Consider the following 25,333-nt stretch of genomic DNA (forward strand, 5'->3'; position numbering starts at 1 on the left):
TTTTCAGCTTCAAGGCACAACATCACGCACCAATGGTATTTTCAGCCTTGGCCTGACCTTCACATTAGCCTCAGGATCCAAGTCCATTGCATCACAGTTTGCTCCCAGTAGGATGTCCTTGATCAAGAACGGTGTCATAAGGTTATTGGTTTCTTATATAACGGGTAGGAAGCGATCACAGGCTTGTCCAGACCCATTTCTTGTTTCTGAAATGTCATTTCAAATAAATGTCATGTTCTGTGCCTGCTTCATGGAGCAAAGGAGTCAGATATGTACGGAAAAGCCTACTGCTTTCACAACAGGGCTATAGAATTAGCAGAGAGCAGTTTCTAAGTGCTGTAGCTGCCTATCTAGTGACATAGATTCACCACATGCCTCCTCAGAGAGGGCCCATGGTTTTTCAAAAATCATTTTAGCTGGATCAGGATGCCAGGTGAGCTACATCTCGCCTGGTAGGGACTCCAGCTGCAGATGTCACTTCCCAACACCATTTCTGCAAGGGGCGAGCACCGAGGTTGTTCTGTACAGACCGTTCATGCACGCACACAGCGGTGCCATGCAGGCAGGAGGTGTGATGCAGAAACGTGCCCAACAGTGTAGCAGAGAGAAATAAGTGGTATGAGAGTCCCACCTCCAATAGCAATTGATAGGGATAGCGAGCGAATTAAAAACGTGTTTCACTTCTCTTTTCATCACAGAGTTGTGCTACAGAAGAGAAGTGCACAACTCAGCCAACCACAAGGACTTCGTTCTTGCTTGATGGCAGTTGTCCTTTCGCTCATGAATACACAAGGCTGGGGTAACCCAGTCAGCTGTGTCTTTACAGTGGAGATGCTGTTTAGCAAACACTTGGGCACTCAGGAGGAAGAAGAAAAAAGGTCCTGGTTCTTCTCCCGTGTCTCTTGGGGGCACAGGGAGAAACCACTCTGTGGGACAATGGCAAACCTTGCTCATAGGATGGACTGGTTCAGTAAGCGAGGTGGCCAGGGGAGCGCAGAAAGGTTAAAAATCTTGATGGAAGAGAGAACGATGCTGCAGGTGGTATGGGGAGCACCCAACCCATCCCGAGAGGTGTCACGTTTGCTAGCGTGAAGTCCCGCTGACACTGACCGCACTGACAGCCGGCCAAAGGGCTTTAGTGAGCAGCTGTGTTTCATGGACACCCACACCCACCTTACCTGAGCGCTGCGCAGGCCAGGGATTTGAATGCTCGGCAATCAATCTCTCCCCATTCAAACTTTCCCTTATTCCTATAGTTTAAAGAAAGGGAGACATTCTTTCTAGTAAAGTATTTACAAAAAAATATCCCTTAAGCCTGTATGCACTGCCGAACACTTTGTTTTGATTTTATTTTCTAGGAAGAACTTCACATAAATGAAGAGGGTTTGGCGATTTTTGAGCTTGTAGAAGACCAGCGGCAGGCAGAGGCTGCGTAACACAGGTAAGGCTGCTTTGCTTCCCTGAAGTCTGTACTTTGCAAACAACTGATGCAGAAAATTGTGCAGCAGCTGTCTTCAAGAAGTTACAAAGGTATCTCATGTTCAGACCAGGCAGCACTGGACCCTTCCTGAAAACCCTTGCCCTGGAAGGGTGTATACGAAGGGACTTGCACTGCCTGGTCCAGACATGGCACATAAGCACCAGCTCCAGACTCCAAGTGGGTTATGGTGTTCTACTGTTAGCATACAATAACCAGAATTACTTGCTTCTGCTCTTCACTCCTTGTGCTCTCAGCAGCTCAGCACCTCTTGGCCTCTTTATCTGTATCAGTACGTGCAACAAGCAAGCTAAAAATATATGATGTATTTACCTCCTCACTATCATCGGTTGCTTTCTTTGACAAAGAGAATATGTCGAAAGGATCCAAATGCTGTGCAGAGTGAGGAAAAACACCCTGTATTCATGATGTCCCAATCATGATGGGACAAGAAAAGATTCCAAAGAATTAAGAATAAATCTAATTTTCATGACATAGCCAAGAATGCACAGTCAAGTGAATACCTGCTGGGCAAAGGCCACCCATCTGACAATACTACAGTTATAATACAGACACGTCTGCTACCAGCAGGAAGAGATACCACTAGGATGGTGCAATAAAATAATCAACAAAACAGGTTTTCTAATTGGGAAGAGTGCTTTGAACAGGCTTCTTTAAAACCTGTTTGTAACCAGTTTCTCTGTCTCCTGAACTTCCTACCTACCCCACCTAGTTATCTCTTCCTTCATTTTTTGCAATTTCAAACATTTTGAAGTTGCATCCAAAAGGAAGAACTTCCCAACCATAACACTGCAGAGAATGGCAACAAAAAAAATGTTGCGGCATACCATCTTTCAGGAGTGGCACTGATGTCCAGGTAAGGTTGCCAGATTCATAGCTCCTGGTCAAGATCAGGCCAGACCATTGATCACATGCCTTGTGCTTTCACATACTGAGTCTGTGTTTATGCTTATTTTGCAGGTGATTCTGTCTCATCAGCATAAGGAAAAGGTTAGTTTATTTTCCCCTGTCTTCCTTTCTCTCTTCCCCTTCCCTGTACTGTAGAGAGGCATGCTTGCTTCCTAGGACATCATCACGTACTGTGGAACAACTTAACATAAATACCTGTTTATTTCTGCCCACAGCATTTTTAGAGACCTTGCAGAAAGGCACCAGAAGACAGTGAAGTAAAAACATCTGGGGCAATGTAAAATGTGCGTAGAATAGACAAAGAGCCTGCAAGGTCACAGATCACCTAGCGGGACATGGGGAGGGAAAAGCAGATTTCCCTGCTGGTCCAGCTCTACCGGCCACATCAAATTTCCAGGCTCTCCATACATGACAAAGCCATGAGGCTTCCCAACACCACTCCTTCTCCATTGCCACCCTCTCTCTCTACTGAAGGATCCAACGCTTCCAAAGAAAAGCACTGCTTCACAGGACAGCTGACAGTGATGGGGGAAGAGGCTCAAGCAGGTAAAAATAAGTAGGTCTGTCTTGTAGGGTAGGAGAAACGGTCACCAGCTCCCTGGGGGTGGTACTGCTGACAGCAGCAAGTGGCAGTGCCAACACTCACAGGACACCTGGGTACTGAAGCTGTCACCTCTACCAGAGTTCGTAAAAAAAGGTGTTTTTAAAACTGACTTCCCAAGACATGCAGAAAGGAGCTCCCATTTCTTCAGGTGATAACACCAGTGTCTGGATCACTCTGTAAATTTGAACTCCTTAAAAACTAAACATACCCTTCCTTTCCACTCTTCTATTAAAGTGCCATTAAGAATGGCACAAGGGTACAGCTACAGGCTTAGCAAGCCCAACTGTAGTCCTGGTTACATCAAAGCACCTTTCACTGACCTCTAGGAACTCCCAAGTAAGTTCTGGGTTAGAGTAAAAGTCTTACTGCAATTCTTATCAACAGCGTTTATGTAAGAACCATTGAAATTAGCCAAACGGCTCCATCCCCAGTCTGATTACCAGCTAATCTAATTGTGTGTTTTAACCAACTAGAATAAATTCCAGTGGGAATAGTTAACAGGCCTTGCATCTGGTCAGGAGAGACAGCACATGGTAGCAAGCAAATACAGAAGCAAGCAAGACCAGAACTATCTAACACTTAAATGCACTGAAAGGAGAAAATGAAAGGCACACATGGTTTCCAAAACTCAGAAGTAGTTTTGTTTAAATCTTGCAGAAGACATCGTGATGAGAAAATTCAATTTAGGTGAGTCTAACCTAACATGAGCATTTGAGGACCTGAAAACTAAAATCATAGAATCATAGAATCATTACGGTTGGAAGAGACCTCAAAGATCATCAGGTCCAATCCTCTACCCGATGCCACCATGCCCGCAAAACCCACTAAACCATGTCTTGAAGCGCCACATCTAAACGTTTTTTTGAACACCTCCAGGGATGGTGACTCCACCACCTCCCTGGGGAGCCTGTTCCATTGCTTAACAGCTCTAACAGTGAAGAAGTTTTCTAATGTCCAGCCTCAACCTCCCCTGGTGCAACTTGAGAGTTTCCTCTTGTCCTATCACTAGTTACCAGGGCGAAGAGACCAAAATGATCTAGATCATTATATAAAACCCATACCATAAAGTCCAGATTTAAATCAATTTTTTTCTTTAACAGATTACAGGCACCATGCTTAAAGACTCCCATTGCATTGTGCCTGAAGGAGAACCCTAGTCACAAACAGAATTTTCAAGGGATAAGAAGTATCGGCCTATATCGATGCACACAGTGGGAGCTGTGTACTTAACTTCTTCAGCCGTTTGCAATAATCCCATCTTGCGACTACAGTACCTGTGAGGAAGGATGGTAGCATACCATTTCACCTACTTTGTACCAAGTCCCAACACAGAAAACTTGGGCATTAAGTTACACTACTTGTTATTATTACTCCCCCTGCTAACTTTAAAAGCGATATATCACTGAATCCAGTTTGACACAAGAGCTCCAGAATACCCATGAAAAGCAAATACTTTTCACTTACCTTGGCACTGGGAAAAAAATAAAATTCAAGACCCATTAGCAGTCAGTGCTGCTATTGTACCACCTTCCACTTAAAACAGTGGCCACAAGGTATCTTCTTTCTTCTGTTTGATGTCAAGAAGAGAGTACAGTCATACTAGGAAAAGAGACTTGTTTAAGTCACTAAATTGGGCTGAATTCATGCAATGTGTTTGTGATGAAGGTTTGCAAGCAGCAAAGCTGTCAGTTCTTTTAGAACTTCTTCACATCACTGAACAAGCAGCAGGAGCACTTCAGGCCTTCTGCACTGGCTTTTTATTTGTTGTAGTTTGTGCGTCTCCTGCCTTTCAAAAAAAGTACTGCCTCAGAATCAACGTACTCTTATCCGTAAATCTATCTGCAACTCTTGCAGCATAAGTAAACACGGCAGAGCCATCTAGAATAGCTTTCTGGGGCCTGCATGCTTCTGCCCTCGTTCTTGGCTTTTGCACAGAAAAAGAGAAGGCGGACAGGCAACCCCTGTGAGCTGCCTGCTCACAGCTCCTTGCTGATGTGCAGTGTTCAGCAGAAAGCAAATCACACTGAAGATAAGAACCAGGCCTTGTGTGGAAGTAAGCCCCCCACAGTCACAGAGTATTTCAGCTCCTGTTCTACCATTACTTCTCATCCTTGCTCTTTGCCGCCCAGTTCCAGAAAAATCTGCCCAAGAATGGAGTGCAAGAGTGGAGCTTATTTGAGCTACTCCTTCCAACAATTTCATGTTAAACACACGCTGAATGTATGATAGGGTGACTTCAAAGAAGTCTTTCTTTCCTGGTCTTTCTGAAATTATCAGTTGATTAAGGGAAAAAACCTCTAAGGAAGTTAAGCAGCTACTGAAGTCCATATTGTTGAAAAACGCAAAACTTGAACCAGCACCCCTATACACTCATGTGATGACAGCCCCAGTATATCATATATTACTACTTTCATCTGCCACCCTAGACTGGTTTTAGACAATTTTACATGTGTATTAAAATATATTTTATTAAAACAGGACAAGAGAATTAAATGTATGCGTAACTAAGTGGACACACCTATTTTTATTACCAAAAAAATTAAATTCATGCATTTACGGTATTCAGTTTTTTCTTTTAAAATTTTATCTTTTATTCACTAGTCAAGAGCCAATAAGTTATATAAATCATTTCCTTACTCAAGTAATCGACAAGATTTTTACTTATTTTTGTGCTGACTCAGTAGCACATTAGATCTTTGGAAAGAGAGTATTGGTCTTTGGTTTTCCATAGAGATTCTTCTTAAAAACACTACCTTCCTTGCGCAGGTTTCCATGAAACCTCTTCCATGTTATTAGCCTCGCGTTGTGCTTCCCCCCAGGAGGTTCCGAATGCAGCCGTATCAGGTGTCAAGGCACTCGATGCCGTGCAGGTCCGTCCGCACCTAGAGAACCAGCCCACAGGCCAGCAGAGTGGCCACCGCACACCGCAGCCACCTTGACCCTTCCACCTCACCACTGCTCTTTAAAGGAAGCCACAAATTACACTGAAACTCCATGCTGGAGGCAGGGGTAATGATTCCATTTGACAGATGTTAAACCAAATACTTTTGTATTTAATTATGTTAAGAGTTCCAGAAGGTTAAAACCGTAGACAAACGCACAGAACTTCTGTCAATGACAACGAACTGAGGCAGCAACATTGTCATCCCCATGCTTTAAACAGTGTCTAAAGCAACTTCTAAACAAGTACAATTTGGGATACTTATGCAGAACTTAAACAGTGATTTTTGTTTGCTTTACCTAGTATGAAGGGTTTTCAAACACTTCAGCAACTTATAACTAGTCCCACAGTTGCCATTTTCCCATCTGCTTCTCATAAGCAGATGTTTTGCTTTGTATACCAGCAATAGATTTTTTTCCCCCAATAACAATGCAATCTAGTTTTCGTGGTAACACACAAAAGCATTTCAGTCTTGCTCCTCTTCATCCCCATCCTCATCTTCATCTGCTTGATCTCCAGATTCGATATCATCTTCATCTTCAACCTGAAATTAAGACCTGTTGTGAGCAGTAACATCCCTTACTCTGATCCAACCTTTTGAAGGCAGGACAAATGCTGAGGGAGTGAAAATAAAGCCAACCTAAAATTATCACGCTGTAGCAATTAGTGCTTAATGAAGGCAGCTGTCATCTTGTAACATCACACAGTTTTTAACTTCTCTGCTAAGGGTGGCTGACTGCTGGGAACAACAGCCACCGCTCACCACCTCAGTTCTACCCTCTACATTCGAGTAAGCAACTTCATACGCACTTCAGTTTCCCATACAGTTGGGTGAACTAAAACCCGCGTTCTTCACCAAATAGGTCGAGGTGGAAAACATGTCTGTCCAGTGCTTTGCAATGCCATGAGTAAAGCTGCTAATGTCTTCCAGGGTACTTTCTCCCTACTTAAGTCAGACTCAAAGTTTCCTTGGCTACACTTACAGGATCTACACTTGCTACAAACACTCTTCAATATAAATAATGCCTCCACCCACTGCAGACTCTTTAAAACCCTATTCCTGCAGCTGAAGCTAAACCAGATGACTGTTAACTACAAAAATGTAATCCTTCCTTTAAGAAGGACTGCATAAACGACAGAATTATTGTCTCCCAATAGGAAACCCAGGCTCCAGCCTGGTGTTCAACCACAACTGCAGCACAGCAGCTAGTTTTGTCCACCTTACAGTCACATGTCCAGCTGTGAGTCACAAGGATTCTTGAAACAAAAGGCCCAGAAGACAAGGCTCCCAGAAACTGCCCTGACAGTGTGCAGAGCTGCTTAAGCAGCAGACTAAAGCTTTTAGTTATCACTTGTATTATCTGTGGAATGATCCCTTAGGATTGTAACATGGCCATCATCTGCTTTCCAGTTGGCAGCCAGGATAAGCTGCAGCAAGGCCAGGCACACAGTCAGCTATCATTCCAGACATATACATGACAAGTCCTTTTCCTCACAGGAGTTCGGCAGGTACCTCTCAACATCCCTAAGCTGAACACTTCTTTCAAGAGGCAGTCATCATCTTTTATTAACGGCTGCCAATGTAAGCTGAGAAAGCAACTCGTAGATTCAACAGCCCTCTATTTAGAGAAAGAAACCTCACCAGACTTAGTGAATCAAGCGTTGCCATACCCAGGCTGCTCGGGCCTGCCTCGGACCCAAGAACTCACTGGACCCATTGTTTTGCTTACCGGTACACCAAGATCCTTCAATTTGATCTTCAGTGCAGATAGTTTCTGATCCTGGTCAGCCAAAAGCACCAGAAGATCATCCTGTTCTTTCTTTGATTCTGCAACTTCTTGCTGAAGTTTACTTTTCTCATCTTGCAAGATAGCAACTGTACTACTGGATGAATCCAGATGCTGTTTTAGTGATTCTTTTTCCTCAGAAAGAGCCTTGACTTCACTCTGGCAACAAGAAAAATCCCACACGAAGTTACACCATAAGCATAGGAACAACTGAAGCCTTGTTTCCTACAAAGACATTCCATACACTACCTGTAACAGCTCCAACCCCACCAAGTGCCCTGGGGCCTTGCTCCCACACACCTTCTTACCCAAATCCCCCTTACTACCAACTTGGAGTAAGGCACGTAGAAGTCTTAACAGTAGCTGCCTTCCTCCCAGCCAAACCGGCCTGTCCATGTCAAAGTAAAGCTATTTCCAAGACTGTCCTTATCAACTCTTTCAAGGCAGACAAGGCCTACATTTCCCAAGTGAAAAATGAAGGAGAGGACACATCCAGCTTCCCCTGCATAGCCCAAAACACTTTAGGTGCTGAGGAAACAAACCACTTCCACCCAAAGTCTTCCCTACTGTATGAGTCCTCCTAACTGAAGGCTGAGTATCAGGTGACTTGGTTCGGTGTTCATCCACTACCAACCTTTAATTCTTTTATTTCTTGCTCAAGTCGTCCCTGCAATTCAGAGCTGTTTGCTGCTGTTGCACCACTGTCTCCTAACACACCATCTGCAGTTGTATTCTGTGGACAAGAAATTCAGTATCAGAGCACTGACTGCCTCATGTACAAAGACAGCAAGCTAAGATTATACAGTCAGTTACAGAATTTAAAAGCATATTTTCTTCTCACAGTGTAGCCGAGGCGTGGTAGTTATATACATCCTGCACTGCAAGGCATCAGGAAACAGATCTGTGCTTCCTGGGGTCTCAGTAAGCACATATACACACGCACACAAAAAGGAGAACACAAGGTACAACCCTTATTTCACAGAAGTTGCACTCTAAAGAGACTGTTAGGTTTTTTCCTAGGCAGATCCTGTCTATTACAGGCCACCAGCCTTCACTCAGATGCTTCTTAAGTGCCAAAGATTATTTTTTTTTAATGAGGCTAAATATCCAAATCTTTGTATGTGACTACTAAAAATAGCAATAGTTTAGTCTCGGCCAGCCCTACCCCACGTTATTATTTCCAAAACGTGGCAGCTGTCTTTCAGCTAAAACTGCAACATGGCATGAATTCAAGACAATTGCTTCTCCAGTTATACCCCGTTTAAGCCAAAGCTCTAGGAAAGGTAGGTCGTCTGTAGGATGGCAGTTGACAACTGGTGGCACCATGGAGCACCTGAGTAAGCCTCTGCCTCGTGAGCACGCGTGGCCAACACATGTGCAATGGCATCTTATATCAGAGCAGCTGAGACTTTTGACAGTGGAATTGTTAAAAGCCTTCCTCTCTCAGATGATCTGTACCTTAAATGAAACACTTGGTATTTTCCCCACACAAGTCCTCTTTCTTGCAATACCGAAATTAGAATTTGGTGCACAAGTCAGAACAAATGAGCCAGAAGCAAAAGTTTAAGTGAGCCCAGCTACCACAGACCAACTACCCTGTTTTTATTATAGCAGAGTTGTCAAGCAGGGCACACAGGAGCTACCCTCATTCTGCTTGAGCACCAAACATCACACATGGTCATCGTTTCAATTGCTCCTGTGGTGCATGCTCCTGCATGCTTTATCTGTTAGCTCTGCTCGAGAAATGTCTGTCACATTTTCATGTTGTTTAAGTTCTCTAGCTCAGCATTCACTTACTAATGCTGTTAGCTAGTTTTGAGGAAACAATTACGTTTATTTAGCTATTCTATAAGGCTTTACTGGCTAATCCTTTCAATATACAGCTAAAAAAAAACCTCTGCAGCATGCGGAGTCTGCACAGACAGAGCACCTACTGTTTGCCATTCAACTGTACGTCAGCTTTCAAATTAACGCCCTCAACTGCTGGTAAGAATATGATCCCTCTAACGTACATGATCTCATGCATTTGTGTCTCAAGAGACTATTTCCTTTGATTAGGTTATAAGATTAAAACACCGAATAGTTGGTATTCCTTTGTTTAAAAATACCAAGGACCAATGGCCTCATGGAGCACTAACTTGACTGGAAGTCCCCTCTTTCCTCATGAAGGATTTGTCTAGGTAACACGTTACTTGATTTAGAAACACTGTTGGAATCACTTGCTGATGTGTATTCTTAAAACAAGCTTGGTTTAGGACAATAGCTATAGACAGCAGAAGCAGAAAAGCAAAATCTTCAAGATTTAGTCCCCAAAGACAAAATAAGGAACATTTTCACTGGTACCATTACTTGTAGCTTTTGATTCTCAACCTGAAGCTTAGAGATTTCTGCAGACTGTAGTTGTATCTGACTCCTGAGCATTTCTAATTCCTTTGGGAAACAAAGACAAAAACATACTTTTAGGTTAATTTGATAAAGCAAGTAGTTACATTAAATTTTTCTTAAGTTAAATGCTACCACACTAACTGCTTCATACTAGCATACAGGAGAGGAAAGCTGTATGTATCTCTCAATGAGAGCACAGCAGCTGTTCCTGTAGAAGACAAAACTAGTCAGCAACATGCACCATTTTCCACCCTTCTCTTGCGAACTCTATTCTGTGGAATGCCCAAATCGAGGCACCTGCCTGAGCCCCAGTCATGTTTATAAAGGCGTTTCACACCACCAGCACTCCCATCAGCATCCTCTGTACGTTACCATTCTTGGTGCAGAAACCCATTATGACTTAGTAATCCAGGCATTATTAGTTCTCTAATTGGAGAAACTCTGATAGGTATTTTTTGAGCAACAGCTACCTTAAGTTACTGAATCTGCAGATATTTAAACACTTACTCCGTGCTGTACATCTAATACCTGGAAGCTTTCATATCAACATTTAAAGATACATTTTGCAATGGATAAACAGATTTTGCAAGTCTGAAGAGTCAGTCGAAGTGTCTTCTGCTAACTCAAACCCGCTTAGCAAAAACTAGTTCACTTTTGGATCCGTAATCTTGATGCTCCAAGATTAGTACCATCATCACATAAAGGTACACCATTAAAAACATCAACACACTCAGGAATCGGTGCTCCTCCCTGAAGTTTGACAAAGCTCCCTTCCCATCCCGAGCTATCACTGTTCACCACAGCTTTGCTGAAATACCACAAATTCACCTTCTGTAGTTCATTGTTGTGCTCCAAGCCACCAGATTTGCTCGTCTGTGAAGACTGCTCTGTTGTTCCCATTTCCAACTGTGAAGACTTCTGTAACAGCAACAGGAAAATCAGCCACAGAATGAGACAGACTAAATATAGTCATGTTGCCGGAACATAAAGCAAACTGTGTGCTTGCATAGTCAAAGATCCCAGCAGAGAAGGTGCAAACAGGCTAAGGAATTCACATCATAAAGCTCTCCAATTACACAGGAGCAGCTGGATAGCCTCCTCTAAGGTGTATGCAAAAGCACCTTTCACCAATTCGAATGCAGAAGACATACACAAAATAAAAGCAGCATGCATCATCCTGCATTTTGACAAGCAGACCACCATAAATATGTCTTGGGCATTAGCTCCATTAAGCTTCTAGGAGACACCTACCATTCTTCCTCATCCAAAACATGCTAAAAACCACTGATTGTACCGTACAAGAAGTCAGTTGCACAAATCAGTCTTGGGAACAGTGTGAAGCAGAAGAGGCTCTGCTGAAGCCATCTCCCACCACAGCTCCTGCTATCAGCACACAATCAGTAATGATTGCTTGACTGCCATCAGAATAAGGTCTTACACAGCTTAAGGCAAATTACATGTGAAAACAGGAATTGGAAACTGCATCGAGTTCTGCTGAGACAGTTAGTGCTTACCAATTTTTCAATCACAGAATCCTTTTCCCTTAACTGCCCTTGCAGCAGTTCATGCTTGTTTTTCCATTCCTCCAACTCCTCTTTCAATTTGCTCACTTCTTCTGTCTGAATGCCATTCATCTGAAACGTATCGTGGGAATTATGATGCTGGGTGTCCTTCCCTAAAGGAGAGAGTTTATAACAAAGGTCAAACACACCACCATCATTTTGAAGTTAGACTCAAACACAGCAGCTAAAGTATTTATTGCCTATCCTCCTCCCACCCCACAGGGCAATACAAGCCATTCTAACTCAAGAACCAAAGCAGAGTATTTAAGAATTCTCTCTCAAAAGCTGAATAAAGAGCTCTAATTTGCCATTCCTTCAGGTGCTGCTTCAGTCATTCCATTCATACAAAATAAGTTCACAGACTAATAATTCTATAGAGGAAGGACAACTGTTTCCTTATGTATTTTTAATCATAAATAATCCTGAAGGCAGAATTACTTTTTGAAATCATGTCACATCCAGCTTATCAGGCATCTTGACCTTGGAGTAACTTGAACATACTGTCCTGAGTTAAGGATTCAGTTAGCTATCTCTCTAGTGACAGTAATAGGCCTCATCTTGCACATCTGCCATACTACTGTTCTTCCCTAATTCATGCTTTCATTCATAGACCCAAACCTCAGCACACACCGTGGCCCATCTGTTCGTCTTCTAAGTCTGAACAGGCAACAACTGTTTTGGACTAACTTAAGAAACAAAGGTGTAGGAAGCCTCTACGAGCAGCTCCCTGGTAGCCAACAGTTCCTGCAGCAAGCCTCGGCTCTTACCACTCTCACCAGGCACACCTGCAAGGGTGGCAAGGAAAGGCTTTGCTTTTCATCGTGGGCAACCAAAGTGATACCGGGATCGGGTCAGAAGCTATCGCTAATCCCGGTATTTCCATGTGTCCATCTAAGTGAACTGTCTGGTCTACAGCATCTTCTTCAGGTGCTTGTCTTACCCATGAGCAGGCCTATGTGGCAGATAGGTCCTAGCTCAAGCGCTCAAATGGATCTTGCAGAAAATGGTACTATTATATCAAGAGACCCAAGACTTACAACAAAGCAAGAACAAATTGTACCTCATTCACATTTTCAAGCTGTCCTCTCAGTTCTTACTGTGCTTTACTCTAAGTTTAAAGGCACTTGAAGCAAAACCTAGTCTTTTTAGATGAAGCAAATCTGATGCTTAAAAAAAATTGTTTGCAATGCTCAACATTAGCTTGAAAAAAGTGTGTTTTATCTTGATGGGAAGTTTTCATAGGCTGCAGAATGTACAACAGCATGCCTGAAGCAATAGAGGGTTGTCTGCTGCAGCTGTTCTGTAGCTTGCCATAAAGCAGAAAAGATCTTTGCACTAACAAGATTATTTTTTATTACTCTTTCTGAAGCCTACCTAGCTGTACTTTAAGGAGATTATACTGGTCCTTATGCTGTTGGATCTGTGACACTTGCTGTGTAACTGTTGCTTGGAGCTGTTCATTTTGAGATGTTAAAGTGTTAATTCGTTGTTTTAATTCTTCAAGCTCCTGGTCCTGTGAAAGGGAAAAAAAAAAAACACACAAACACACACTTAGGGTAATAACATTTTTGAATACAATACTGTCAGGAAGGCAAATAAAGACAGAAAAACCTTAACTCCACCATTACACACTACTGGTTAATGACACTGTCAGTGCTACCTGTGACAGATAAGCAGAAAAGACTCATGCAAACCTAGCTAGCTCTACCTAGGAAAAAAGCCTGGGAAAGACAGAAGCAGCCTGTCACACCAGATCAGTGCCTTCCGAATCTTTTGGAGGAGACCTCCAGCATCCCCACAACAAGGACACCAGGAGAAAGAAAAAGGAAATACATGAAATCTGATGATTGTAATTTTTCTCCATCACACTGAAGCCTGCACGCATTTGGTCCGCTTCAAGGTCTTTAAAGAAGTCTTGGTAATTGCAGTCATTCACACGTTCAATAAAGCCTCACTGGCAGTTCAGATGTACCTCTTAATTCCACATGTACCACTATACTCTGTGTCCATTCCAGATCCCTGAACTAAAAACACCTGCTTCAGTTCCCCATTAGCTATTTAAGTTCATTAGCTTTGCTCCTCTACTCAATCTGAGTTGTGGCAACAAAGGCAGTGAACCACTCGGGGGAAAAAAAAAAAAAAAAGTTGAGAGTCCAACCTCAGCAGTTATACCCAAACTTCACTGACAAGCTTCATTTCTTCATTCAGCCACATTTCATCTGTCATCTTTTCAAAGACGAGAGCACAAAAGTAAGAATTATATCTCTTTGCAAAGGGCTGCAAGTTCTCCAGTTACTCATTTGAAAAGAAACATCCAAGCACAGGAAAGAACAGATGTACCCCAGGAAAAGAATTAAACTTAACCAGTATTCTAAACACTGACATTTCAGTTGAACCAGAACTTGGCTTAAGTGTTTTCAGAAGCATTTCTGCATTGCTAAATTCCTTGTTAGCTGTTTTGGAACACTGGGTATCAAACTGTACTGTGGTGCCTCCGAAAGCCAGAACAAACAACTTCTGGAGGCACATGTACAGCATAACTCCCTCTTACCTGCTCTCTAATGACTTTTTTGTAGTGAGTCACAATGTTGTCATGCTGTTCCAGTGTCTTCTTGACCTCCTCCTCCTTTTTATCTTCCTCACTGGACTTGTAAATAGCTTTACTTATGACACCTGTCAAAAATAGTTTCCATCAACTAAAGCCCAATTCACATATCTTTTTTGCCCTCAAAACAGTCTCACTGCCTCACCCAGTTTAACTGAGTTCATGGCAGGAGAAACTCAACCTGCACTTAAAAAAAAAAGCAATTGTCACACTAAGAGAATAGGAAACAGCAATTTTTTATAGCAAGGTTTGCACTCTTCCTGCTTCACGCAGTATCAGAAAAGCAAACGGGTGTTTCGAGTCCTTCCTATCAGACAAGGTGTGTTTTACTTGCATTATGGCACCACTACAACCACTGCCCAAGTGGTCGTGCAAATAAGTGGCTTAGGACTACAAGGGCAACATGCAGATGAAAGGTGATTGGGCAAAACCATCTTTACTGTTCATGCTGCAAGGTTTTTTTTCCTTCTCTAGACTCATTTAGGTGGGGCAATGTTAATAAACAGGACATTAGTTAGATGTTAAGGATGATGACAACTTGTCTCTTTTGTGAAGGGCAGAAAACACTAAAGAAAGTCCCTATCATTTTCTAACAAGCCAGAAAATTCAGCATTCATAATTTTTCTTAATGAATCTGTTACAGCAAATATCTAGATTGTGGACCTCCACAAATCAAGCATCTATGACCACTGCTATGTGCTCAATACTTTAGTCTCTATGTGAACGCAGGTAAATACACCTCTTGGTCACAGTGTGGTATTAAGCATATATTAAGAATCGTTTTACCTAATATAAAAGTTATCCAGTTAGTACAAGCCCCGATTATGGGCTTGTACTGGAAGTATTTTTACTAAATACTTAAACTGCGTGCTTGGTATATGATTACTTACAGCTATTACTGTAACGTGTTTTTCAAAATACTCCATTTTAGTATCATCACACTACTTTTAAGAGAGTTACATTCAGCACATTTGATAGTTCAGTCATCAGTTCATCACAAAAACTACAGAAATGAGCGTAACATCTCACCTTCCAATTCCTTTACAAGCTTGGTAAATTCATGATCAAACATCATGTGGTCTGGGCTAGAAAAACTAGGCTGTGGTTTTTGAGCAGCTCTGGAGTAAAGTTCATGTTTGCTAATAAAGCCAAGCTTCTCAATGAAGTTCTCCCTGCCAATCCTCTTCTCAATCAGCTGTTTCAGCTTCTCTCTAAAAGGAAGAGACAAATCAATCACAGGGCAACACTTGAAAAAGAAATGAACCCATCCTTCCCTCAAGGTGGTTTTTGCAGTTACAACTCTGATTATCTGTCTCAAGTCTGAACCGCACCAGAAGCTTCGCATTCAAGACGCAATTTTTCAGTTGCCACTGACGTGTGTTCTTAGTCCAGGAATACACAGGTTAGGACCACCTATACAAAACAGTTATCTGCTTTGCCCAGCTAGAGGTGGGTCAGTTGATTCGCATCCTGTAAGGAACATGCATAGAAGATATTCAAACAAATATTTTCCACTACACCACCTCAGTTAAAAGCCTTTAAACCATGATCTGCCATTCACAGCAGCTTTCACTTATTTCTATGTCATACTTACTTCCTATAATTTTCAAGGGAATTGTCGTTGTAGTAGATGGAAATGCCAAGCAGAAGTGCACACAGGCCTTGGACGAGCTGCTCCTCTTCTCCAAGGTTTTCAGCTATCTGCCCTGTGAGCTAGAGCTCTTGTTAAGGATATTTGAGATACTTCATAAGCACAATACATGTAACATACTTCTCCCTGTATAAATACCCAGTTAAAATTATTTTCTCATGTAAAACCAAGCTCGATTAGGAAGTAGGCAAAATAGCTGATGAAACCCTTGCAAAGTTAGCTCTTGTTTTGAAGGACTTGAGTAATCAGGGGTTTCCCTGACATTTCTTTTCTCAGTAATCATCTGCTTAAACAAATAGATTTAGTTCTTCCAAAACAGACTTTCAATTTAGATAAGGTGACAGTTTAGCCTTACATACTTTAGTCAGATTTTTTGCCTGAAAAGCAATCTTAGAAATAAGCTTCAACAGAAGTAGGAAGCATTCTTCCTACCTCTTGGGGATAAGCGTTAGTCACACTAAAAATGTCAATGGGCTTGTTGCAATTAAAAAAATACACTGGCAGAATGATGTAGCTTTCCGCTGTACTTGAATTTACATGCACATCTTATAGACAGGTCAGCATACACAGAGCACTGTCAACAAAAGGCTGGGTTTATCTCTTGCCCGGTGCATTTTCTTTTATGTCAGGCAGTAACTCTGCAAACTGATCTAGATAAACATTTAACTTGAACGTGAATAATATAGGTAGTTTCCAGGTAATTTCCAGGCAAGCTGTTCTACTCTGCAAGCAGGTCAAGGATACAAAAGGTATATTGGCTGGATTGTGAAGGAAGTGAGTGACAGCAATCGAGCAGTTGCTTAGCCAAGTGCAAAGCAACATCAGTAGTCCAACCCTGGTCTGTACTTTGCTGCCCTGAAAAGAATAAACCCCCCCATCGTTATCTTTCCACAGTGGAAGACTAAAATACCAAAAAAAGATGTACTGATTCAGAACTCACCCACTTTCATCATTTTAAGAATTACAAGTCATGTCTTTCAAAATATCCATTCGTTAGTTATACTGAACACAGCTTTAGTGCTTTGATGAAACAAGTATTAAACCATTCACGTTTAACTGTTTTCAGAGCAAAACAACAAGCAACACAGATGTGAAATATGACTCAATGCAAATTAGCACCAATATAAAATCATAACAAATTAGTTCTGCATTTGTAATTAATACTAGGGTAACACGAAGGAACATACACACAACCCCTGAAAAGAAGGAACAAGGTATACATTAAGTCAGGTGAGGATTCCCTGTACAGAGAGATGCATCACTACGCCAGGCCGGGCGGGCGACAGAGGTCTCCGTTAATGCCCCCCGCAAGGGGAAGGGCGGACGGGAGGGACACACACTTACCGGTTGGAAATTAAAACTACTTCAATAATACAACAGTGATGGAAAAAATAGTATAAGGTATTAATGCTAATGCTACTAATAATGGAAATAAGAGGAAAAATATACAAAGCTGATACTGCGTGTCCTGATGCCGGTCAGGGATTGCAGGCCGCAGCCCACCGGTGCTCACACCGCTGCCGCGGCAGGGCAGACACCCCGACATCCCGGATCGGACCCCGCAGCCAACAGGAACCTGATTCAGGAACCACGGATCGGAGTCGGAGGCAGGAGAGCGAGCAGGGTCCCACAGGGATGCCGGCCATGAAAGAAGAGAGCGAGACCCTCGTGATCCCTTAGCTTTATACCGAGGATGATGTGGATGGGATGGAATACCTCGTTGGTCAGTTTTTGGTCACCTGCCCTGTCTGCACTCTTCCGCAGGTGCGACCCTTTTACGACTTTTTACTTGTGGAACACAAGAGAGCCAACAGTGACCTTGGTTCCCACAGGAATAAGTATAAACATGGGCCTTTCTGCATACCGATCCCACTGTTACTTTGGTAACAACTATAAACATCAAGTGTTATCAAGTCTGAAAGCAGATACTGTCTGAAAAACACGTAACTGCACTTTCAGAAAGTGCAGTTACTTAGAAGAAACTTAACTGAAAGAAAAATTCCTGAAAGGAGGAAATAGCCCTGTTTTAGCCAAACCAGGCCACTTCCCCTGCTGGCTAAAAATTGCCATGTGTTCCTAATATTATTTTCTAAGGAAAGGAAGATAATACTGGAGTGGCTTTTAGTTCAGACAATATATACATTAAGCCAGCAAGAGGAATGATAACTGCAGGATTTGGTTTTGTTAAACTGGGAAAATTAGTTTTCATTTACAAATTGACTGTCTTCTCATTTCTGTCCCCCTTGTCTTTGCTGCAGATACTGTGGGCACAGCAGCATTAAGACTGGCATACATCTCTTCCAATAGTCAACATTCAGAAGGCAACCAAGAAAAACGTTGCCTGCATGGAAAACTAAATGTCACACAAGCACCTAATAAATTGGGTGAAGTACCTGGAAGCTAAAGTCAAGTTGCAAAGGCAAGATGAGGCATATAGAACCGCTGGAATATCATCAAAAGGGGGCAAGAAAATTCACTGGAATGAGTGGTCACAGGGATCAAGACCATGGCAAAAGAGAGAAGTGTTCATCAACAACAAAGAAACAGTCTGTGCTTGAGAGCTATTTGCACTTGAGACATTGAACTTCCACTTCCATCCTCGCCTCTGATAACCCCTGTGTTTTAGAGCTGAAGGCATTGTTGTTGTTAACTTTAGCTAAGCATTAAAAAAAAAAAAAGTCTCCCAAGGTCTTTGAATAAGCCAGTTTGCCGACCAAAACAGCCAGTGAGCAGCAGTCTGGCAAGAAGCTCTTCTGTAGCAGGCTCCCAGGTACCCAACTGCCACTGCGGACCACAAGACAGACAGGAATTGAGTCTAGCAACTCTGGAAGAAAATACCAAGCTCTGAAGAGACCGCCTTCAAGGACTTCCTTCTGAGGTACAGTGATTTGCTGCAGTGTATCACCATCACTAAAATGAAGTGATCTCCTTAAAGGAGGAGAACACAGATTACAGATACCGAGACTGTGGCAGCCATCCCTAATGCTGCACACACAGGAAAGAGAGCGTCTGGCCCTTTTTCATCATTATCATTGTCGTTACTTCCAGAGACCCCAGTGAACAATGTCAGAACAGCAGAGAACACAGCCATTACCACCAACTGCACAGCACCTGCCTGCTGTGTTTCACGGTGAGTACCAGCTGCCCTACTAGCAATTATTGTTTAGTCTTTGCTATAGGTTTGTCTGCAGCTTTGTTGTAACCCTGTCCTGCTGTTGTATTAACACACAGATTATCTTCCGTGCTGCTACCCTTCTGGCTGAATGCCACAACTGGCTTCCGCTGACCTAGACCTCACTGCGAGTTGCCTAGTCCCCACCAAACTCTATTCTCCTCTTGCTCTCCTTTTCTCTGGACTGGCTCATTTAGCTTTCCCCATCACCCTTGTGCATTTCCCCTACCCACCTTGCTCTTGGGAATTAGTTAATGACTTGCATGCAACACAACACTTTCAGATCTCTGCTCATGAGGTGACATTTATTTCCAAGACAGTCTAACGACAAGACATGTTTAAGAGATATTCACTAGCATGTAGCAGGTTTCCCACAAAGGCAAGACAGGATGCCCGAAGAGCTGTCTCACCACTTTATTACCCGCCAGGTAAGGTTAAGAACTGTGTTCACACTCCAGTCTTCAGGTGAAGCATGAATTAAGACACAAGGTGACGTATCCTCGGTCTTACAAGCTCATACAGAAAATCATCTGCCACACCACATTGCTGTAGCAAACTACAATAGCACTGTCTTGTCAAGCAGCTTAGCTAAAGGACCTGCTGACCACACAGGCCCTTCTGGCTATACTGAAGCCTCTGGACAGGCGATTTGCTTCCCCATTGCCATCTCACAGAACTGCAGGGTCACTTAGGTTGAAAGGGACCCTGGAAATCACATAGCTTGTACACTGCTTTAGCATGAGAGTACTTTAAAAGCACCAATTCCCCAAATTACTTCCAAATTCGATGCAGTAACAGCCTCATGACACTGCCAACTGTGTTACTCAACCTGCTCCAGAAACCCCATTGGGGAAACACGACCCTAATGCAGCAGCACTGAAGCATGGAGTGTCCTTCCATCCACTGGGTGGATGGAGTGTCCACCCTCCACACTTGCAGCGTGCCCCCCTGCAGGTGCCATTATGCAACAGACAGGGAAACTGCCCTTTTTCCCCCCCACTAATTGCTCCTCACATCTCAAACTGCTTCAAAACTGCCAGGAATACCTTTTCCCCAGTCCTTCCGCTCTAGAGGGAGAGCTATGCCCCTCCCTATGCTCACCCTTAAAGGCTCTAGCAAACTTAAGAACAGGCCACTCGGCTTGACCAACTCCACCAAGGTCCTATTTCCACAAATGCCAGACTTTGCTACACTTAACCAGTTTAATTGCTGACAGGCTGCATTTAATCCCCCAGTAACCACCCATGCAACACTGCTTTCACCCTTCTGGGACAGACAAAAGTTACTTGGAGCAACCAGAATCAGTCCAAGGAAGTTAAAAGTTCAGACAATAATTACTAACAAAATAGCTATGATGCCCATTATCGGCGCAAAGACATCAGTCACACCAACTTATTATTTGTCAGTAAGATTGAGTCAATTCTCCCCTAACTGAACAAAACAAAATGCTTGCTTCAAACAGAGCAAACAAGCAACACTAGAAACCCTTTCACCCTCACATTTACAAGTACTGGCTCTTATTGTCCCAACACTATTAACCAGTCCATATGCACTGGGCATAACCACTGTAACTGGCAGTCTTGCCCTACAGCGTGTTGGCACACCTGCTTCTTAACAGAGCACTGGCAGAAGCGTCACTCATCTTGTCAGAAACGCAAAGTTACTTTTGCTTGTGCCACCCGGCATTTACAGCAGACGTTATCTGCTAAAAAGTTGCAAACCACATTTATTCTTAAGTGCTGCAGGCTATTCTGAGGTCAAATTAACATGTTCTGCCTAAGGATTTCCACAGTCCAAAACACCCTCTCTAAAAAAAAAAAGAAAATACATATCTATAACACACAGCTATGTTCTAGACATACCATGATAACGCCTACTGTGATAGATGACAGCTCTCCATGGCTGCTGGTCTACAATTCAAGGCTGGTAACAATACAACCCCACCCCTCAGGACAATTGTAATAAATGTGGTAAATAAAGCAGACAATTCCACAGCAGCAATATTTCAGAATTGTTTTTTCTGCTGCTGCTAACCAACTTAGCAGTGCTTTAAGTATCACAGACTGAAAGTCAAACAACTCGCATTTGCTAGTAATGAGATCCCTGCTATTCACAACTAGTAGCTCCAAGGTTAAAACTTCTGCTGGTAAGTTGAACGTACGAAGTGGCCAGAAGGCAGGTTAAACACAGTTTTTCTTTTAGCAGTCAGGAAATCAGCAGCATGTTCCCACTTCAGATTGTGCCAGCTGTTTGCTGCAGGCCAGTCCAAGAAAAACAGCATTTCTAACAAGTTATAATTTTCCTTACAAGAAAGCACATCTGTTAGGTGAACAGATGGTGAATGAGTTTGCCCCACTGGAAAGCAAGCACCCATGCTACCCGAGATCTTTATCCCATAGTTTTGTGGAGCACCCCCAGAGAATCCCCTGGAGACACAGAAAGAGCTTGTTATGCTAGGAAAAAACCCAAACCCAACTGCAACACAAAGCTGTAAGTGGAAACACGTCAAAAAGCAGTTAAAGAAAACCTCCCCAGCAAAACCCAAGACAAGAGGAAAAGGCCTGCTTTTGGCAAGAAAATGCCGAAGCTGTGCCAAAAAATACATACCCGTCTGTCGATCTTATCACCCTGCAAGTTACACACATATTACTTGAGAACCTTGAAGCGAAACACATTTCAGAAACATCCCCCCAAAGTTTGACTCCCTTGTATCATTCAAGGCTAAAGAGCCACAGGCAGTTTTACTGACTCAAATTTACCTTTGACAAAAATGCCAGGAAAAGGATAAAAAGGAGTAGTGTCTATTTTCAAGTGAAGCAGATTTAAAAAAAGTCACATGAACGAATTCAAAATTCCAGCATTCTGCTGTTATTCTCAATTGCAGAAGTGTCTTAATTGCTGCCAGAGTTAACTAGTTCATTATTACAACCATTCAGGGAAAAAGTATGCGTAAAGGAAGTGAATGTCACAAGAAGCATGGGCTAGGAGGTGAAGTTCACTCACTTGTTCAACATGTTAACACCTGGCTTTGCAAGTAAGTTCAAAAAAGCTTGTAGTTTTGAATAGCAAAACCAGCAACAGTCAATACATGAGAGCCTGGTATTGTCAGGATGTTTCAAGTTAGCAGTTACACATTAAATACTAACCAGGCACTTCTTCAGCCACGAAATGTGACTGGGGATCCTTACAGTTTGCCTTGTCTTTTAAACCAAGTTTAAGGTCTAGATGCTTTAGGACCCTCTGCCTACTGAGAGTACACAACATCAAGCAGCAATTGCTGATGAAAAAGCAAGATTTGCTGCTTTTTTCCTCCCCCTGAAGTACAGAGTGCTTTAAGCAAAGCCTAAAAACGGTCTGCAAAAGAGTGAGAATGATCCTTCTCATTAAGTTAGCACTCATGTCTTCCTGTGATGCACCTGCACAAGGGCAGCATTCTTCCTGGATACCCGGAGTTATAATCCAAAGCGGAGGCCGCTCGGTGCCGTACCTGCGAGAGGATGTTGGTGCACTGCTGTAGCAGTGACACTGGTGGGTTGCCGATGCTTGTTGCTAGCTGAACTCGCAGGAGCTGTTCCTTCAAAGTGGCGTTTTCCTGTAATGCGTGGGCCAGGGCCACCGCGGCACACCAGTTTGAGAGAGAGTCCGTGGAAAAGAGGCCCCCACAGAGCAGCTGACCGGCTGAGACAGAGTTACCTGTAGCTACCAGAACGGCCAAGAGGTACAAGTGAGATTAAAACAAGCCACGAAAACGGCAAAATATTTAAGACATCAACACACAATTAAAACCCAGAAAAATGAAACTAGTGAACTTTTAGAGAAATTGTAAGCCAAATCATCTTGCTTGGATCAGATACTTAATGACAGGTAAGTAATTTTGCAAAAGACATCAGTCAATGCATTAAACATTTGTTCTAGTTTGCAACTCACTGCAGAGACATTAGCTTTGTGTACCGTCAATAGTAGATGGCAGAAGCGTTGAAACGATTTCTCCTTGTCCTTTTTGGTTTTTGTATAAAAAGCACTGGAAACAATAGAGAACAGCACAACGTAGCACAAAAGGCTGCCTTTCGTTTACCATGGACATCAGAAGTACTACAATTGCAGGCCTGTTTGGAAAGGAAAGAGAAAAACCATTAGGACAAAGCTGTGAATGAAGACAACCACAGGTACACAGTTTGGAGTGTATTCTCTGGAAGAGACTTTTGCCTAATCCATCTATTCCCATTTCAAACATTTGAGTAAAACCCTTGATTTTAACACCAAAGTTTTTCAGTTAGTTAAAACACAAACCAACAGATTCGTTATACATGACTGCAATGAGCTAGTGTTCCTCCACAATATTCTCATTGCCCATCGAGTCCCCTGCTGCTCCCTGCTACCTTCAATAATACTGTATAAGATGCCTCATAAGGCCACTAGTAACTTGTAATACAGAAAGCTCTTTTTCTACCCTCACCCTCATATTCAAATGGTACAAATAAGATCTCAGTAAGCTCACACTTGCTGTTCCCCAGTCTGAGTAAGTATCAGTTACCTGTTTTTCTAGCCTCTGAATCCTTTTGTAGACTGTCCTCTGGCTGACAGTCACAGCTCGTCCCGATGTAGGAATTTCTCAGCTATTGCTCATTCACTTTTCAGGTACCACATAACAAATACAATCAGTTCTAGGCCTCATCTCCGTGGAAACACACCTGACACCTTCATGCTATATCTAAGACACCCAATGTGAACTTGAAGCTGTTGCTCTGTATCATAATTCCAGACTCTGAATTTAAACGATCCTTTGGATTAGACTGCCATTGCCTGTACCAATACATCATTACCTAACACAGTTAAACACTTTTCTTCCTCTACCTTGGTGGATTAGAAGGTGCATTTACAGAGGCAAAGTAGTCTTGATTCATCTGGCATCCTCGAATGACCTCTGATACAGTATTAATGGTCTACAGAAAGGGCACAGAAAAAAATAAAATGGATAGTTAGATGTGAGCCATAATCTACTAACTAGATCACTCAAAATTATTCAAGATTACCCTGACAGCTCAGTATTGAAAAAAACACATACCAAGTCTCAGCACAGAGATTTATTCAATAAAACCATTTCAAATGAAATCCCAACAACTAACAGCTGTGAAGCATGCTGAGCCAAAGAAAACTCAGATGGCTCTATCGTACCCAGTTACCTCCAACTTCATTTTCTATGTCAGATCAGTTTTGCTATGACAACCAGTTAAACTGGACATTTTAAAGAAGTCGAAAGGTGAAAGCTTTTAGGAGGTAAAACAATTGAAATGAAGGCTGCGCCAAAGGAACCAGTCTACACTTAATCTAAGCATGTCATTTTATCAAGGGAAAAAACACCTCATCCTGCACTGCTGACAGGGCTTTCTAGAAGCAAGAAATCCCTCATCTTTGGGAACCTGCCAAGTCAGAATGCTTCTAGACTCTCCCAAAAGAGAAAAACAACAGCCAAAAAAACCACCTTCAAAACAGGGGAAAACATGAAACAACTCAGCCACTCTGGGATATGCTGAAATCCAGCAGAAAAAATAAGCAAATCCAAATACTTTCTGGTTGCAGAATGTAATGTTAAAGACTATCTTACATTTCTGTTGCCCACACAGGAAGCTGACATCTCTGGTATCTGATATACTCTCTTAGCAAATATTATAATTTCAGTTTGTCTCTGCAGCAACCAGTTATCCCTGTAGACTCCTGCTTTCACCCATTTAGTTGCCCCCATCCATCCATCTATTCAATCCCTCTTACTTCTGTCAGAATATCAGCAGTCGCCATCAGGATTGTGCAGAGCTGCTGCAACAACCCACAGTGAAACATTGCCTTCTGACAACTGCTGGTAGCACCAGGAGGGTTTGTGGGAGACACGAGTACCCGCACAAGCTAGAAAAAAAGAAATATTTCTATGTGAAGAGAGTGTAAGACCTTCTGAAAAGCAAAACAAAACAAATTTACCCATTTGAAGTTTAGCCATGAAATAGCATTGCTCCTGAAAATGGAGATAAAGACAACTATTAAACAGCATGTTCATCTCATTACTATGTATGGCCGTTTGATTTTGAGTTCAGTGAAACCCTCTAAAATCTCCACTGCAAACATTGCAACTAAATGATGAGAAATCAAGCTGCAACTATTATTTGGCTCACCATTTCTCAGGACTACATTTCAGAAAGCAAGAAACTACCTTCATTATTAATGTTC

The 25,333-nt window shown here is 42.5% G+C and overlaps 1 protein-coding gene across 1 annotated transcript in view; it reads right to left on the bottom strand.

Moving 5' to 3' along the window:
- Nucleotides 1-6,418: 6,418 nt before the first annotated feature.
- Nucleotides 6,419-25,333, bottom strand: part of USO1 (USO1 vesicle transport factor) — a gene marked incomplete at its 5' end in the record, with an annotated part of 36,072 nt that continues 17,157 nt past the window's right edge. The window contains 15 exons of the mRNA XM_009695487.1: nucleotides 6,419-6,496; nucleotides 7,683-7,898; nucleotides 8,374-8,472; nucleotides 10,083-10,169; nucleotides 10,953-11,042; nucleotides 11,639-11,799; nucleotides 13,061-13,199; nucleotides 14,238-14,359; nucleotides 15,321-15,502; nucleotides 15,886-16,004; nucleotides 16,687-16,797; nucleotides 22,602-22,813; nucleotides 23,066-23,220; nucleotides 23,969-24,057; nucleotides 24,884-25,015. Of these exons, the coding sequence (XP_009693789.1) occupies nucleotides 6,419-6,496; nucleotides 7,683-7,898; nucleotides 8,374-8,472; nucleotides 10,083-10,169; nucleotides 10,953-11,042; nucleotides 11,639-11,799; nucleotides 13,061-13,199; nucleotides 14,238-14,359; nucleotides 15,321-15,502; nucleotides 15,886-16,004; nucleotides 16,687-16,797; nucleotides 22,602-22,813; nucleotides 23,066-23,220; nucleotides 23,969-24,057; nucleotides 24,884-25,015 (1,992 nt within the window). The remainder of the gene's footprint in view (nucleotides 6,497-7,682; nucleotides 7,899-8,373; nucleotides 8,473-10,082; nucleotides 10,170-10,952; nucleotides 11,043-11,638; nucleotides 11,800-13,060; nucleotides 13,200-14,237; nucleotides 14,360-15,320; nucleotides 15,503-15,885; nucleotides 16,005-16,686; nucleotides 16,798-22,601; nucleotides 22,814-23,065; nucleotides 23,221-23,968; nucleotides 24,058-24,883; nucleotides 25,016-25,333) is intronic.

This window comes from Cariama cristata, unplaced genomic scaffold (genome assembly GCF_000690535.1).
Source record: "Cariama cristata isolate BGI_N322 unplaced genomic scaffold, ASM69053v1 scaffold2782, whole genome shotgun sequence".
Taxonomy (NCBI): domain Eukaryota; kingdom Metazoa; phylum Chordata; class Aves; order Cariamiformes; family Cariamidae; genus Cariama; species Cariama cristata.